We start from the raw sequence: 13,662 nt of genomic DNA on the forward strand, positions 1-13,662 counted from the left end.
TCAATTTAATGTTGATTAAACACAATTCAGTCTTAACATCCAGTCAGAATTAGGCTCTGACATAGCTTTTTCTGCACAATAATGAGATCTTAGGTTGTAAGAGACCCATGGAAGTTAGCTCAGCATCCTGAAGAGCCAAAAAGATCATTGTGCCTTTGTGCACAATGTGGCATTCTGTCCTTTTTGGGAATACTGGCTGTGGTCTGACTTCCTCAACTACCCAGAGAAGCTACCCCATCCCTGGAAATGTTCAGGGTCAGGCTGGGTGGGGCTTGGAACAACCTAGGTTAGTGGAAGGTGTCCTTGCCCATGAATTTTAAGGTTTTAATAGCTTTTTCCAACCCAAACGGTTCTGTGATTCTGCGTTCCAGGAGGGATGGAAAAGAGGTGATCAAAGACTCAGAGCAAGTTTCATATGGAGAGTGAGAAGGTCAAGTGAGAATTGTTAGACTTGAGAAAAAATGTTGGAGTGAAGGATGGGACAATTTTTAAAATCACAGCTGGAATTAACGAGGTAATATGTTCAGGTGCCACTGAAGCAGTGAACAACTGGCTGTTCCAAGAAAAAAGGAATTAAAGGCATGCAAAGTGAAGAGCAACTGGTTTTACCTTCTGCAACACAGAGTTAAGCTACAATACTCCCTGCCACAGCCCAGTGTTGGCTGAAGCTTTGTGGTTAAAAAATTCCCTGACCCATTTGCACAGGCCCAGTATTTTGTGTGCTGAGGCACAGACACAGCACAGTGAGCTGTGTGCAGGGCAGCTGGTGGCACTGCTGGGGGGAGCTCTGCCTGCCTGCACACCCTTCCCTTGGCTTTGCAGCAGGAAAGGGGATGGATGAACCTCCTGAGCTTCTGTGGCTTCATCCCATTGCTGCAGCCTAGGTGCCACTTCTTTCTCCTCAGCCAGGCTTGCTTGGGATGCAAGGTGCCAAGCAAACCTGCAGCTGGCTCTGCACAGCGCCACAATTCAGCCATTATGGGTGTTTCTTGGCTGGTACATGGTGCTATTTTTGTCATTGTCAAAAAGGGTTCAGGCCACTGAGCTAGACAGGGTTCTCTTTCTCACTGGTACAGCCACAGACAAAAGGATATCACAACTAAAATCACTTTTCCAAAAATGATGTGTCCCTGCTTTCAGATAGATGGAATATATTGAATAAAAGATAAGTTAAATCATCATGAAGTCAGGCCTTTGTTGTGATAACACAGACTACACACAGCACAACATAGTTACATGTCCGTGGTCTCATGTGCTTAATGTCCATGGCTATGTTAATATTCTATTAATGTTTTTAAATGTTTTATGATGATTATGGTAGTTGTGAGCCCTAAGCAGTTGCTACCACATCACTCAGGTGAGGATTATGGTAGCTGCAGAAGAAAGTCATCTTTTGTTGAGTTGGCATCCAAATATTTATTGGAGAGAGGAAGTAAAAGTATGTGTTCAAGTCAGGATTCTGCAGGAGGTACAGAAGTACTGTAGTGTTTATCTGACAACCTGAAAGGAGCAGTGTAAAGCACAATGAAGCCAGTGTGACTAGACTTCACTTTCCCAGGTAAATGTGCTGTTTGTTGTAGAGAAGTGTTTATATGTAGAAATATAAACAGAGCTAATGCAGTGACAGAAAATCTCAGCTGGGTCAGATGAAGAATTTTCACTTATTTTATCAGCAATTGATGATGTTTTGGCTATGTAATTGCATTATTTAAAGATAAGGCTGAGTTGTGGCTGGGCATTCATGTGGGTGTGAGATGAGAAGAAATGTTCTTCCTGGAAGGAGCAGTGTGTCTTGAGAAGGAGATTGATAGCTTAAAAACACTCAAGTTTTTGCCTTGGGCTACTCCACAGTTGGCTTAAAGGTTTGCCTATAGCCTGGGCTGCGTTATACCAAATTAATATGGGCAAGCTTCATAGTGTAATTTCTTTTTTTACAACCTAACAAAACAGATAATGTAACTTATGAAAATGTAATAATGTAACTTAAAAAAAAAAAAATGAACCCTCCTGAAAACAGAATTTGCCTTTTGGTGATATATAGCTCATTCTCTATTAATAAATCTGCTTTTACTTTTTGTTTTCAAAGCAACCATGCAAAACACAAGCCTATATTCTGAGTAATGTAGAAAGTGTAGCAGAAGAGGAGTATCTCATCCACTCATGTAACATTTTCTTCATCAGGAGACCAGGAAAAGAAAGTCTGTGAAATCCTGTGTAGTAAAACCACACGGTTCAAACCCAAAGGTCAGAAGTGACAACAAAAGCTCTGGGACTTGCCAATTCAGCAGCTCTCAGTCGTTCCTGTGCTGGAGCTGTACAGCCATGGGAGAGGACTGCGCATCAATCTGTTGTAAAAATTCCCTGTAGAATCTGAGAGAGAGTCACAAGGGGCAGGAGAGCATGATGTCTGTGCTTTATAGACACACTTTTTGTGGTTTTGTTAGATTTTGAACATTTTTAAGGCTTTGTCACAAGCCACTAGTTGAGATGATACACCCATAAATTCCAGTTGTGTTATCAGTGAGAAAATGTGTAGTTACCTTGTTGTGCCCACTGCAGCCAGGAGGAAATCACACTGAGTACCAGGAAAAAGCAAGGAGACTACAGGGCTTGGCTGTAAGTAGTGTTCTGGGCAGGAATCTCCTCTGTCCGTGGTAGTTCCATGTACCAGCTGGATAATTTCTGCCAGCAGCTCTGTTTCAGCCCCTAAACATGGATCAGACAATTGCTTTTATTCCTGTGGCATGTTGGAAGTGCAAGCAGAGATTATGCTTCACTGGCTAGGATAGAAATAGCATTCAAGGAAGCAAACTTAGTGTTCCTGGAGACCTGGGCTGTCACAAGACTGAGTGGTGGCCTCTGTGCTTACACCACCTTTCCAGCACACTGACTTTTTGTTTGGTTTGGTTTGTGTGCTGTGTCTGGAATGCTGTGTCTGATTTGCCACTCAATTTTTAGATAGGTCTTTAAAGTAGAAACTTTAAAGGAGAAACTTCAGTAATGGTTTACTGAAGGCATTGGCTTAAGTCAGCTGCAAACCTGACCATTGTATTAACACTCTTATGAATATTGAACTTGTGTAGGCAGCCATGCGCTTTGGTGGCTCTGGGAAGTGTGAGGACACTTCCTGGATGGCTGTTTTCAGGGACAGGCACAATATCAGGCAAGGTGAGAATGTGCCTTGGTAGCTGATTCACCCACTTGGTGATTCAGATAAACTCTCACTTTTCTCTAGTTTCAAACTGAATTTTGGGCTGTCTGACATGTTGAGGTGCAGCCTCACTCTTCCAAGAAGAGGAACATTTCATGCTCTTCTTGTCTGAGGGTGGTGGGATTTTGCCTGGAAAAAATACTTGCATGGAAACTGAGTCATTTATGAGAAGTTGACTCTCCTTCCAGACAGAAGAGAAATTTGTTAGTGCAGAGTGCATGAACTCATCAAAACAGTTCAAATCCAAGGGTCTGCCTTCAAGTCTGTGTGTGCAGCAGCACTTTGTGAAATCTCAATCTCTTAAATATGCACAGTCCTCCCACACATGGAGCATCCAGCTTTTGACTGGGAGGCTGCTGCAGCAGGAGCATGGCCCGGATAGAAATAGCGCAGCCTTGGCCTTGCCTTTCCCTGGAAAAGCCAATGCACATGCAGATCACAGACATGGGATCCCAGGCTGGTTTGAGTTGGAAGGGACTTGAAAAATCATCCAGTTCCACTCCCTGCCATGGGCAGGAACACTTTCCACAATCCCAGGTTGCTCCAAGCCTTGTCCAGCCTGGCCTTGGACACTGCCTGTGCCACGGCCTCCCCACCCTCACAGGGAACAATTTCTTCCTAATATCTAAACTAAACCTGCTCTCCTTCAGCTGAAGGCCATTCCACCTTATTCTGTCACTACATGCCCTTATGAATACATCCTGAATGATATAATGAAACCTAAAACTTTCAAGAAAATGTTTTTCTTTGCCTTTTCTTTCATTGGGAAGAGGTGAGCATGAAAAACCTCAGCCTTTTGGTACTATGACTGAAAGAATAGCGATGGCATGACAGTAGTACTTGGAAAATGCTGTTCTTCCCTTGTTTGAAGAGATGGTGAGATCTAAACCAGCATAATTTCATTGGATTAAATCACATTTTGCTAAGGCAAGAGGTTGCACGTTGCAGAATTTACTGCAATAGAAGAGAATTTAAAAAATTATTTTCCCCCAACAAATCAGCACTCATGTGGTGTGGCAGAAACCACCTTCTCCCCCTCCCAGGGTTTCTACACCACTTTGCTTCAAGTTGGCTTGACAGGAAGTTGTTTTAAAAGAAGTGCTGTTGTTTCATGCTCTCCAAACAATGAGTTTGCTACACCTCTGAAAATCAAGCTGTTTATGTAAGGGCCTAGATAAGGCTCTATCATGGCAGTTTGAAAATAATTCCATAACTTTTATTTATATACCTTCTCTCCCCATGAAGCACATAGAGGGGTATGTAAAGTGGCAGGACACTGTGCCTAAAGGCTTTTTTTATTTGAAACATCTCAGTGTTGGAGAAGGCAATTTGATCTGGGAAAACAGACCTCATATTCCTGAGTCTGGGGCTTTGTTCTTGGCTGAGCTGTGTAGTGAAAAGCTGTTCATTCCCTGTTAAACCTCCACAATCAAGCATTCCAGAGGCAGAAAACTGTAAAAATGTAAAAGCAAAACCTTACACTGTAGTAGTGTACTCTTGAGAGTCACATAACAGCAAAGTTATTTTATCCTCCAAGTCTGATTTAATCCTTAATGCACTTCCCAAGGCTTAAATTTGAGGTATTTTTGGATACTGTTAGCTCAGATTCTAGCCTTTACATTGGAGTTTCTTGCAGGATACCTGGCTGATATTTTATTTGCATTGCTTAATATTCTGTGTTACAAAAAGCACTTTTCTCTTTAGGAACAGTGGTTGCATTTTGCTCTTGTTTAAACAATCACTTGTCACTCCCTGACTTTAGGTGATGAGCAGGGGCTGTGCCCAGGAACACTGAGTTGGGCCTGGCCTGGTGTTTTTCTGAAATTCTGTCCAGGTCTGAAGCATCTTGTTATCAATAACAAAATCTGCAATAATAGAACAACTGCTGCTAGTAGTAACTGTACTCTGAGGTCACACTGCAGCTTCCCACACTGCTGAACTGGTCATTGTAGTGCTGATTACCAGCAGGTCCAGATAGCTTCCCATATGGGTCTGATTCAGCTCCTCTACTGCTTTGGACTGTGCTGCAACCTTTGCCTCACTTGCTATTTTGCTTTCTTTTAAAGAAGAAAATTTATAGCCTAAACAAAGCTTTTATGCAGCCCCATGTGATCAGGCAGGAAGGTAATCCAGGTTCCTGGCTGTTCCTGTTTGCTGCTGGAGTGGGGCTGAAGCCCAGGGCTTTTCATCCTGTGGGCTGAAGGGCTTATCTCTCCTTTCTGCAGTGACCTCATCCTGAGGAGTTATGGCACTGAGCTGTTCCCTTGCCATTGGCTGTGCCCTACCTGGCCACCTCTTTCTCCCTTCCAATGGCTGTTTGCAGAGCCTGGAAATTTGCACCCACTATAACTGATCTTATTTTTAACAAAGTACTTTCTGTTAAGGCCATTTTTTTTACCCCACTCTCAGCTTCTTATGGAATTTAAAACTGGACTTTGTTCCATGTTGCAGGCTGAATTCACTTAATTACTTGTGGCCCAGTGTTAGAGCCTCTTGTTTGAGAAGGGACTATCGCAAAACTGTTTTTTGCAGTGGGCAGCTCTGGCAGCGTGACTCCCAGCCATCAACCTGGCTCTGTGGGAAGGTGGCACCACCATGGGGTGTGGAAAAAAGACCTCTCAGTGGAGCATGGAGCAAGAGATAAGGGCACTTCTTAAAAGGGATCCCAGCTCTTGTTTTATGTGCACCCTTCCAGAAGCTCATGCAGGGGAGAAGTGGAGAGCAGTGGTGGGAGATGAGCAAGGAAGGTGTGCTGTTCTGGGAAACTCTGAGTTTAATTGCTTATGAGGGTGGCATGGATGTGGATAGAGCATTGAACATATTTTGCCACAGTGGACATGGGTTAGGGTCCCAATCAAAGGTCCAGAATGGTAATAGCTTAGGTGGGGCTCTGAGGAAGCAGCCACAAGCCATCCCTTGGTGGAGTCAAGGTACCTGTATCACCAGGCTTTGTTTCTCTAACACCTTGTCTCAAGGGTTTGCAGAGGGACCCTGAGCTTGCGGGCTGTGCCAGGCCCAGGAGCAGTGGTGGGACTCAAACCACAGCTGAGCTGGGGCCAGCTTCAGTCTGATAATGCTATGGGAACTCTGCAAAGAATCTTTCACGATTTTGACCTTTAGGCCCTTGTTTAAAATTGTGGTGTTTGTTTCCTGGGCAATTCCTGCAGTATGTTACCGAGAGTATTGCCTGAGTGGAGTTTCTGTTGGAACCATTTATTTGTTTCTTTCAGGGCAGTAATTATTTACCAAGTATCAGCGGCTGTCTGGAAAGTCTAGTTAATTATCAGCTCACCTCAGTGAAACTGCATGTCGTGAAAATACTTCAATAAAAAATTGAAAGTTGTTCTTTTTCCTCTTGTTTCAGGTACTGGGCCCACGTGTCACATGTGAGTTGTGTCCTACAAATGCTCTGAGCACCCCCTCGGGCCGTCTCCTTGATGCACACTCACGGCATCATGGCCAGCACTCAGGAGCGCCTGAGCCTGTCTTCCTCTCCCAACTCCATCGGCAAAGCGTTCTGTGAGGACAAAGACTTGGGGAGGTTCCCCGACGAGCACCCCGCTGCCGGGAGCCAGCCGTCCCCTGAGCTGCTGGAGGACGTGCGGGAGCGGGGCTCGCTGCCGGCCGAGCTGCTGGAGGGCGTGAGCAGCCCGGGCACGGCGGCCGTGCTGACCAGCATCAGCGAGGACGCCCGCGACCACTTCGAGAACAGCGTGCTGCAGCTGCGGGAGCAGGACGAGCCCGAGCCGGGGCTCCCGCAGGGCACCCGCAGCCCCGGGGACGGCGACACCAACGGTGCCGCCGACGATGTGAAGGTCCAGTTCAACCGGACGGGCAGCGGCAGCGGCGGCTTCCTCGAGGGGCTCTTCGGGTGCCTGCGGCCCGTGTGGAACATCATAGGCAAGGCCTACTCCACGGACTACAAACTGCAGCAGCAAGGTGAGAGGGAACCACCTGCACTGCTCTGGGGCGAGGTGAGGCAAGTAAGCCGGGGCTCTTCCCCAGCTCTCCACGTGGCCGGTTTTGTCTTGTCCGGCCCTGTCACGGGTTTCCAGGGATAAATCCTGCGCTATGGAGCCAACAGCCGTCACGTGTGGCAAAGGCAGCTCGTGAGGGAGTCAAAACTGCCTGTTCAGCCGCATGGCTTGGACCATTGTGACGAGGCCTGAATCTGAGCCGAGCGTGGGGATCAGAAGGAATTGTGTTGAAGTACTTGGTACAGTCCCTGTGTAAATTTCTGGAGGTTTTTTATGCCAGATGGAAAACACTGACATAGGCACTTCCACTTCAGAACCTCCAGGTGAAAGCTGACCCCAGTTGACCACCAAATAGCAGGAGTATTGCTTCTCTTTTTAAAAGACTTTTATGTCTTTTTATTCAGGAGTAATTTTCCTCTTTAAAACATCATTTAGTACTTGTCTTTCCAGAAATATGTTCTTCAATATTTATACCTTTTCCATTTGAATGTGTAAGCGTAAATGTGTAAGTGTATGTGAGTATAAATACATATAAAATCTGTAGCTTGGGAATAAGTGATGTCCCAGTTGACTGCATATATATCTATATATCTATCTCTATATATATTTTAGGGGATACTGAGAACCAAAGAGCAGAATATGCTCTGCTGTTGGTGTCTGATTTCTCCCCTAGCACAGGGGGAGGGAGGTGGCAGATGGGAAAAGAACAAGCTGTCATTAGAATTAAGGAGCTGAAATGGTTGAGGCTTACGGAAAATGGGAACAGCCTGGCCACTGCAGTACCATGGGGTAAAGTCCCCTTTGAGCATCACTCAGTAGTAATCAAATGGCTTTTTGGCACTGACAAATTATAAGATATAAGGTCAGAAACCTATCTGAGTGGTTCAAATCTAAACCCCAGAGGGATGGGGAACAGCTCCTAATATGAGGGAACAGAGCTGTTAAATAACATGTTGGATGAATTTGCCTTGAAATCAACTTCCTAGAGTCAGTTGTTGCCAGTTTATAAGCAAGCAGGAAATGCATCTCTACATTCCAGGTGCCTCCTGAGCAGCAGCTCTCTGTGCAAGGGTTTGCTTGCTTTGAAATTCTCTGGCACAGTTGGTTCTGTTTTGTTTGCATGTTGTAAATTCAGTGTGTCACATGTGGTTCAGACTATAAATAAAAACAGTGGCAGAAAGTTCCCTGGGGAATTAAGGATGCTGGGGTGACTGCACAAAGGGTGAACAGTTTTGGAAGGACTGTCTGGGTGGGGGGTCTCCATTGGGAAGGAAAAGTAGGTTCTGAGCAGTTGGATGACATTCAGAGCAGGCATTGGGCAGTGTCTGTGTGACAGTGCTTTGGGTTGGATGCTCAGTGTTTGTAAGTGAGGCTAAAAATTTCTGAGGAAAGGCCACAGGTGCAGAGTGGCAGTGGCCGCTCCCAGTGTCCCACACCTGTCCCCGCTGCTGTCTCTGAGCCATCTCGTGCTGGTGTGTCCCTGTCACCTCGGAGAGGTGGCTTTGGGAGAGCTGCCTGTGAGACAGAGAGATCCCATTTCCCATAGAACTGGGCCAGCAGATGCACTGGAGGCCACAGTGCAATCTGTGCTCTGGTGACCCACAGGGGACACTCGCTTTTGTATGGAAGTCACCAAACTAAAAGATTGAAGCACTAACAAATGAAAAGGAGCAGCTGAGAGCAGTGCTGGGGCTGGAGGGTGCACACAGAGCTCGTTCCTGTGCACAGGGTGTCTTGCTGTTCTCTGTGTTGGGAGCACGTTCAGAGCCACACATCCAGGGGCACTCTGCTGTTTGCTGCTGGCATCAGGCCCTTCTAAAAGGGCAGATTTGAACTGGCTACAGATGTGGTAAGGCTGAGGATTAATTGGGATCAGCTATATGTAGCCTGTGTGGTTGAGCTGCGTTTTCAGTGTCTTCACTGTTAGAAAGGGGAATGAAAAGAAGATTTTTTTTAAATAAATGTTTTTTTCTTCTGGAGCTCAGTTGTCTTGTTTTGATGACATCTGTTACCCTGATGGCAGTACCACACTTCTGTTACCCAAGGATAAACCTTTTCAAACTGCTTCTGTGCTGAAACTTGAGGACTTTTGTGAGAATATTCATGTTCTCTTTTCCAGATGATCTCATTCTTGCTTTTTGTCACCAGAAAATCATCTTTGTGTGCATTTCATCAGCTACATACAAGCCAGCAGTTCAGTAACTGATGTATGTGATTATTTTTATTTTTCTGTCTTTTAGCAAGAGCACAGAGGATGCATGGATTCTGTTTGTGCAAGTGCTGTGTGGCTGAGGAAATGTCTGGGGCTCTTTCAGCAGCAGGGAGAGGATTGTGGTGGCTTTTCATTTCCCTGGGAGCTGCTTTACAGCTTTGGGCTGCTGCCATGGATCTGTGCAGATAATTTTTTTTTCCTCTTCTTTATGAGACAACTACTTAAAGCCTCATCCAGGAGTAATCCTTTGTGTTGGGCTGAATCAACAACAGGGATAGGAGTCCAGTTTGGATCTGCAGCTGTGTGACCTTCCAGAACTTAAAGAGGGCTTATAAAAAAAAGGGGGAATGACTTTTTGAAAGTAGTGGAATGGAAGTGGAATGACTTGGGGAAGTAGTGATAAGGCAGAGGGGAATGGTTTTAAACAAATAGAAGAGAGATTAAGATTAGATTAGGAAGAAGTCCTTCCCTATGAGGGTGATGAGGCCCTGGGACAGCTTCCCAGAGAAGCTGTGTCTGCCCCTGGATCCCTGGAAGTGTCCAAGGCCAGACTGGATGGGGCTTGGAGCAATCCTGGGCTAGTGGAAGGTGTCCTGCCTGTGGTAGGGGTGGAAGGGAATGGACTTTAAGATCTCTTCCAAGCCAAACCATTTTATGTTGTCTACATGTGCTTCATGGTACCTTTTGGTGCTCCCTGGTGTCCCTGCCCACCTGCTTTGGCTGTCCTGCAGGCCCATTCTTTGGGACATGGTGGTGGTGTTGTGGTTGCAAGTAGTAAAAGACAAATAGATTTCATGTCCTTGAGCCCATATTGCCTGTGAAGCTTTGGCTTGTGACTTAGTGAAAGAGGGAAGAGATAAGGACAGCTTTTACATGATTCTGTATTATTTTCTTGTTGAATTACTGCTTGAGTGTCCTTCCTGACACCAAAATGGTCAACAAGAGGGGTGTGCCTGTTCTTCCCTGCAGGACACAGGCTGGGCAGAGAGTTGGTCAGCTGGGAGCTGCCACAGGCTCTGTGCTGGTTGACCAAGTAATGCCAATCAGTGCTTGGTGAGGAGTCAGTCATTCTTGGGGGGAATGTTTGCTTTTCTATTGTTCAGTGCCAGCTGATTATCTGAGATTTAAGTACTTGGGGTTTGACCCATAAAATCCCTCCCTCCTATGTTTTTCCAGTTGTTTACCCTGATTTCTAAAGGCTGTTGGTGAGTGTTTCAGGGACACACACTCAGTTCTTTAATTTGCATCTACCAGTTATTTAATTGGGATTGTGGGGACTCCAACACTTTAAAGCAAGACTTGTTTGTGTTTCCTAGAGACTCATTAGACCTCCCAGCCATTTCCTTTGGATTAAGCAGCTGTCTCCAGGAGCTGCTTTCACCTTCCCTTTCACGAGTTATGTGTTTACCATCATTGTGAGGGTTTTTGTGTCTACCTGGAGAGCAAGGTGCCTGTCAGAGGGTGCTTGTGTTGAGGGGGTCTGTGTAAACCAGAGATGCTTCTTGTCACAGTGCCAGTGCTGGAGAGCAGCCAGTGCTGGGAAAAGCTTCCTCCAAATAGATTGGTTCAATGGCTTAGGCTGCTCCTGCATTTCTTCCCCATGGGAAATAGATTCTCATCATTCTACTCAAATGGTTCTTAATCACCTCAGAAACACAAGTTCTTGCGCAATTCCTGCTGCTATTACACTTTAATTTATTTAGGGGAAGTATCCCACTGGTTTCTTAAGGCCCAGAAGAGTCTGACTACTGCTGGATGTTACCTGTGATTTGGCTCTTTGTTCTTCTTGATATTCCCCAAGATGTGGGATATGTCACTGTCACTACACTGAAATTCTTTCCTGAATTGTGCCCCTGACAATCAGGATTCAGATGGGATATGGGAGAGCATCTGTGTTCTGAAATAAACACGAGATGACTTTGCAGAAAGAACCACATGAACTTTTGCTTACTTTGTTTACAGCCTCTCTCAGCCTTTGCCATTGCAGAGGGAATATTAGAGGAAGGTAATATTACCTGATAGGCAATATTAAGAGCAAACTAGGGTTCCAAGGTGGTACAGTTATCCATTAGTGCTCACAAACTGTAAATGCTTCATGGAAATGAATGTCAGTGTTGTATTCTGTACAGGAAAAACAGACTTCCCACAGGTAAGGATGGAAAGAGACTTTGGACAATGGGAAGAATACTCGGGAGAAATTCTTTTCTGTGAGGGTGGTGAGGCCCTGGCACAGGGTGCCCAGAGCAGCTGTGGCTGCCCCTGGATCCCTGAGAGTGTCCAAGGCCAGGTTGGACAGGGCCTGGAACAACCTGGGACAGTGGAACATCTCCCTGCCCATGACAGGTGGTGGGACTGGATGGGGTTTTAGATCCCTTCCCCCCCAGTCCATTCCATAATTCTATGAAAGAAACAGCTATTTCAGTACAACAGAATAGTTTTGATGTGGCCCATATAAAAATACTGTTCATCAACATGCACAAGAATCACCTCTATTTGCCACCTCCTTTCAGAAGTGATGCATTTGTGAATTAAATAGAAATACAGATCTTCTTGATTTAATTATGAATGAATGAGTGAATTTTATTAATTATCTAATTAATTAATTTATTTAAAATCTTTTAGTGTTTAAATGTCCAAAGATTTAAATGCCAGTTTATGTTCAGAGCTGTGAGTGGATCCATGAGTATGGAAAATAGCCTTGTGTCTGGGAAGGAACATGTGCTGGGGGTTGAACTTTGCCCTGCCAAGGGGGAGGGAATTTCTGCTGTGGATGAGCAATGTTTTTGTTTTCAGTTCAGTGAGCAGGAGGAGTGCTGGGGTCTGGCTCTGAGGGAGAGCTGCTTTTCCATGGCTGTGCCTGGGGAGCGCTCTCTCAACAGGAGACAGCAGCCTCTGCCCGCCTGTCACAGGAATGATCCCAGGGAAAGCCTTGAACTGGCATCAGCCCACAATTAGGATACAACAAGTTCTCCTTCAGTGATAACAGTATCTAGAATGGACACTTTGTCATAGTCCCTGCTGCAGCCCTGGGAACATCCCAAAGGCTAGGAGTCTGGATGAGACAAGGATGCACCTTTGTAGTCATCTGAAACAGGGATCTGTACAGGTGTGACTTCCTTTTATTTCAGAAATCAGTGGGTTACTTGTTGGGTTTGCTGCTAAATAATTTATTCTCCAAATGTAGATCTTTATTGAATTACAGTAAATAAACAGTTGCCTGCCTTTTATTCTGCTGTTTGTGAGATTTAAGGTAATTTCAAGGTGACTGACAGGGAACAGGGCTTTCTGTTCTGATGGGTGCAGCTCTCTTGAAGTTTATACAGTGTCACTGGACCTCTCCAGCATTATCCCTACAAATGTGTGTGGGTACCGAAGAGGAGGAATTGCTTAAGGTTGCCTGTTTGACATTGATATACACGATGTTGGTGTGGGAAGGACCTATTTCTGTGCTTGCTGCTGGTGGCTGATGTGCTTTGTGTTGGCTATCTTGGTGGTTGCTGCTCTGTGTTTTACAGCCTGTGACCTCTGACTTTTATTTCCTATTTTTGTTTATTTCAGTGAGTGAAAAGACCCTCAATATTTTTATATCACTTGTGAATGTTAAATGTTTTTTCTGAGCTCTGCTTTTCAATGGAGTCACTCATTTTTGTTCAGTGTTGGGGTAGAGGATTTCCTCCCAGAATTGCCATTCCAGGCTCCCTGGTGTGGTCAGTTGCTGCCTGCCAAGCTGGAGTGGCTCACACAAGTGGTTAGCAGAGTGGTAAAAAAGCAGCCAGAAGGATGGGAATGAGCAGGCTGGAGGTGGCTGGGATGGCTGAAAGGGTTGTTGGGGCTGAGCACATGTGGCGTGTGCCTCAGCTGTGCCAGAAGATGTCACCTGCTTCCTCCAGAAGAGCCCAGCCTGTGGTGCAGCAGGTGGCAGGTGCTGCCCTGGTGTGCTCTGACAGTTTTCATGGTCTTGACCTTTTCTGTTATCCCGCTTTTTCCCCTGTGCCCAGACACGTGGGAGGTGCCGTTCGAGGAGATCTCGGAGCTGCAGTGGCTGGGCAGCGGCGCGCAGGGCGCTGTCTTCCTGGGGAAGTTCCGGGCGGAGGAGGTGGCCATCAAGAAAGTGAGGGATCAGAACGAGACGGACATCAAGCACCTGCGGAAGCTCAAGCATCCCAACATTATCGCCTTCAAGTAGGTTGTGACCCTTGTCAGGAGCTTTGTCCAGGCAAGAGCCGTTCGCTCAAGTTCTCTGGGAAGGTTTTTACAATCCA

General features: G+C 45.8%; 1 protein-coding gene across 10 annotated transcripts in view; it reads left to right on the plus strand.

The window, feature by feature from the left end:
- The window catches only part of MAP3K13 (mitogen-activated protein kinase kinase kinase 13), a 69,926-nt gene that overhangs the window by 40,579 nt on the left and 15,685 nt on the right, over positions 1-13,662 (plus strand). For 9 of the 10 annotated variants that reach the window (XM_053985947.1, XM_053985950.1, XM_053985944.1 and 6 more), the window contains 2 exons: positions 6,576-7,150; positions 13,399-13,582. In XM_053985947.1, coding sequence (XP_053841922.1) covers positions 6,649-7,150; positions 13,399-13,582 — 686 coding nt within the window. In that variant the 5' untranslated portion in view covers positions 6,576-6,648. Of the gene's footprint in view, positions 1-371; positions 515-6,575; positions 7,151-13,398; positions 13,583-13,662 lie in introns of all 10 variants that reach the window. The other variant, XM_053985949.1, reaches the window with a different exon arrangement.

The sequence above is a fragment of the Vidua macroura genome, chromosome 10 (assembly GCF_024509145.1).
Source record: "Vidua macroura isolate BioBank_ID:100142 chromosome 10, ASM2450914v1, whole genome shotgun sequence".
NCBI lineage: Eukaryota > Metazoa > Chordata > Aves > Passeriformes > Viduidae > Vidua > Vidua macroura.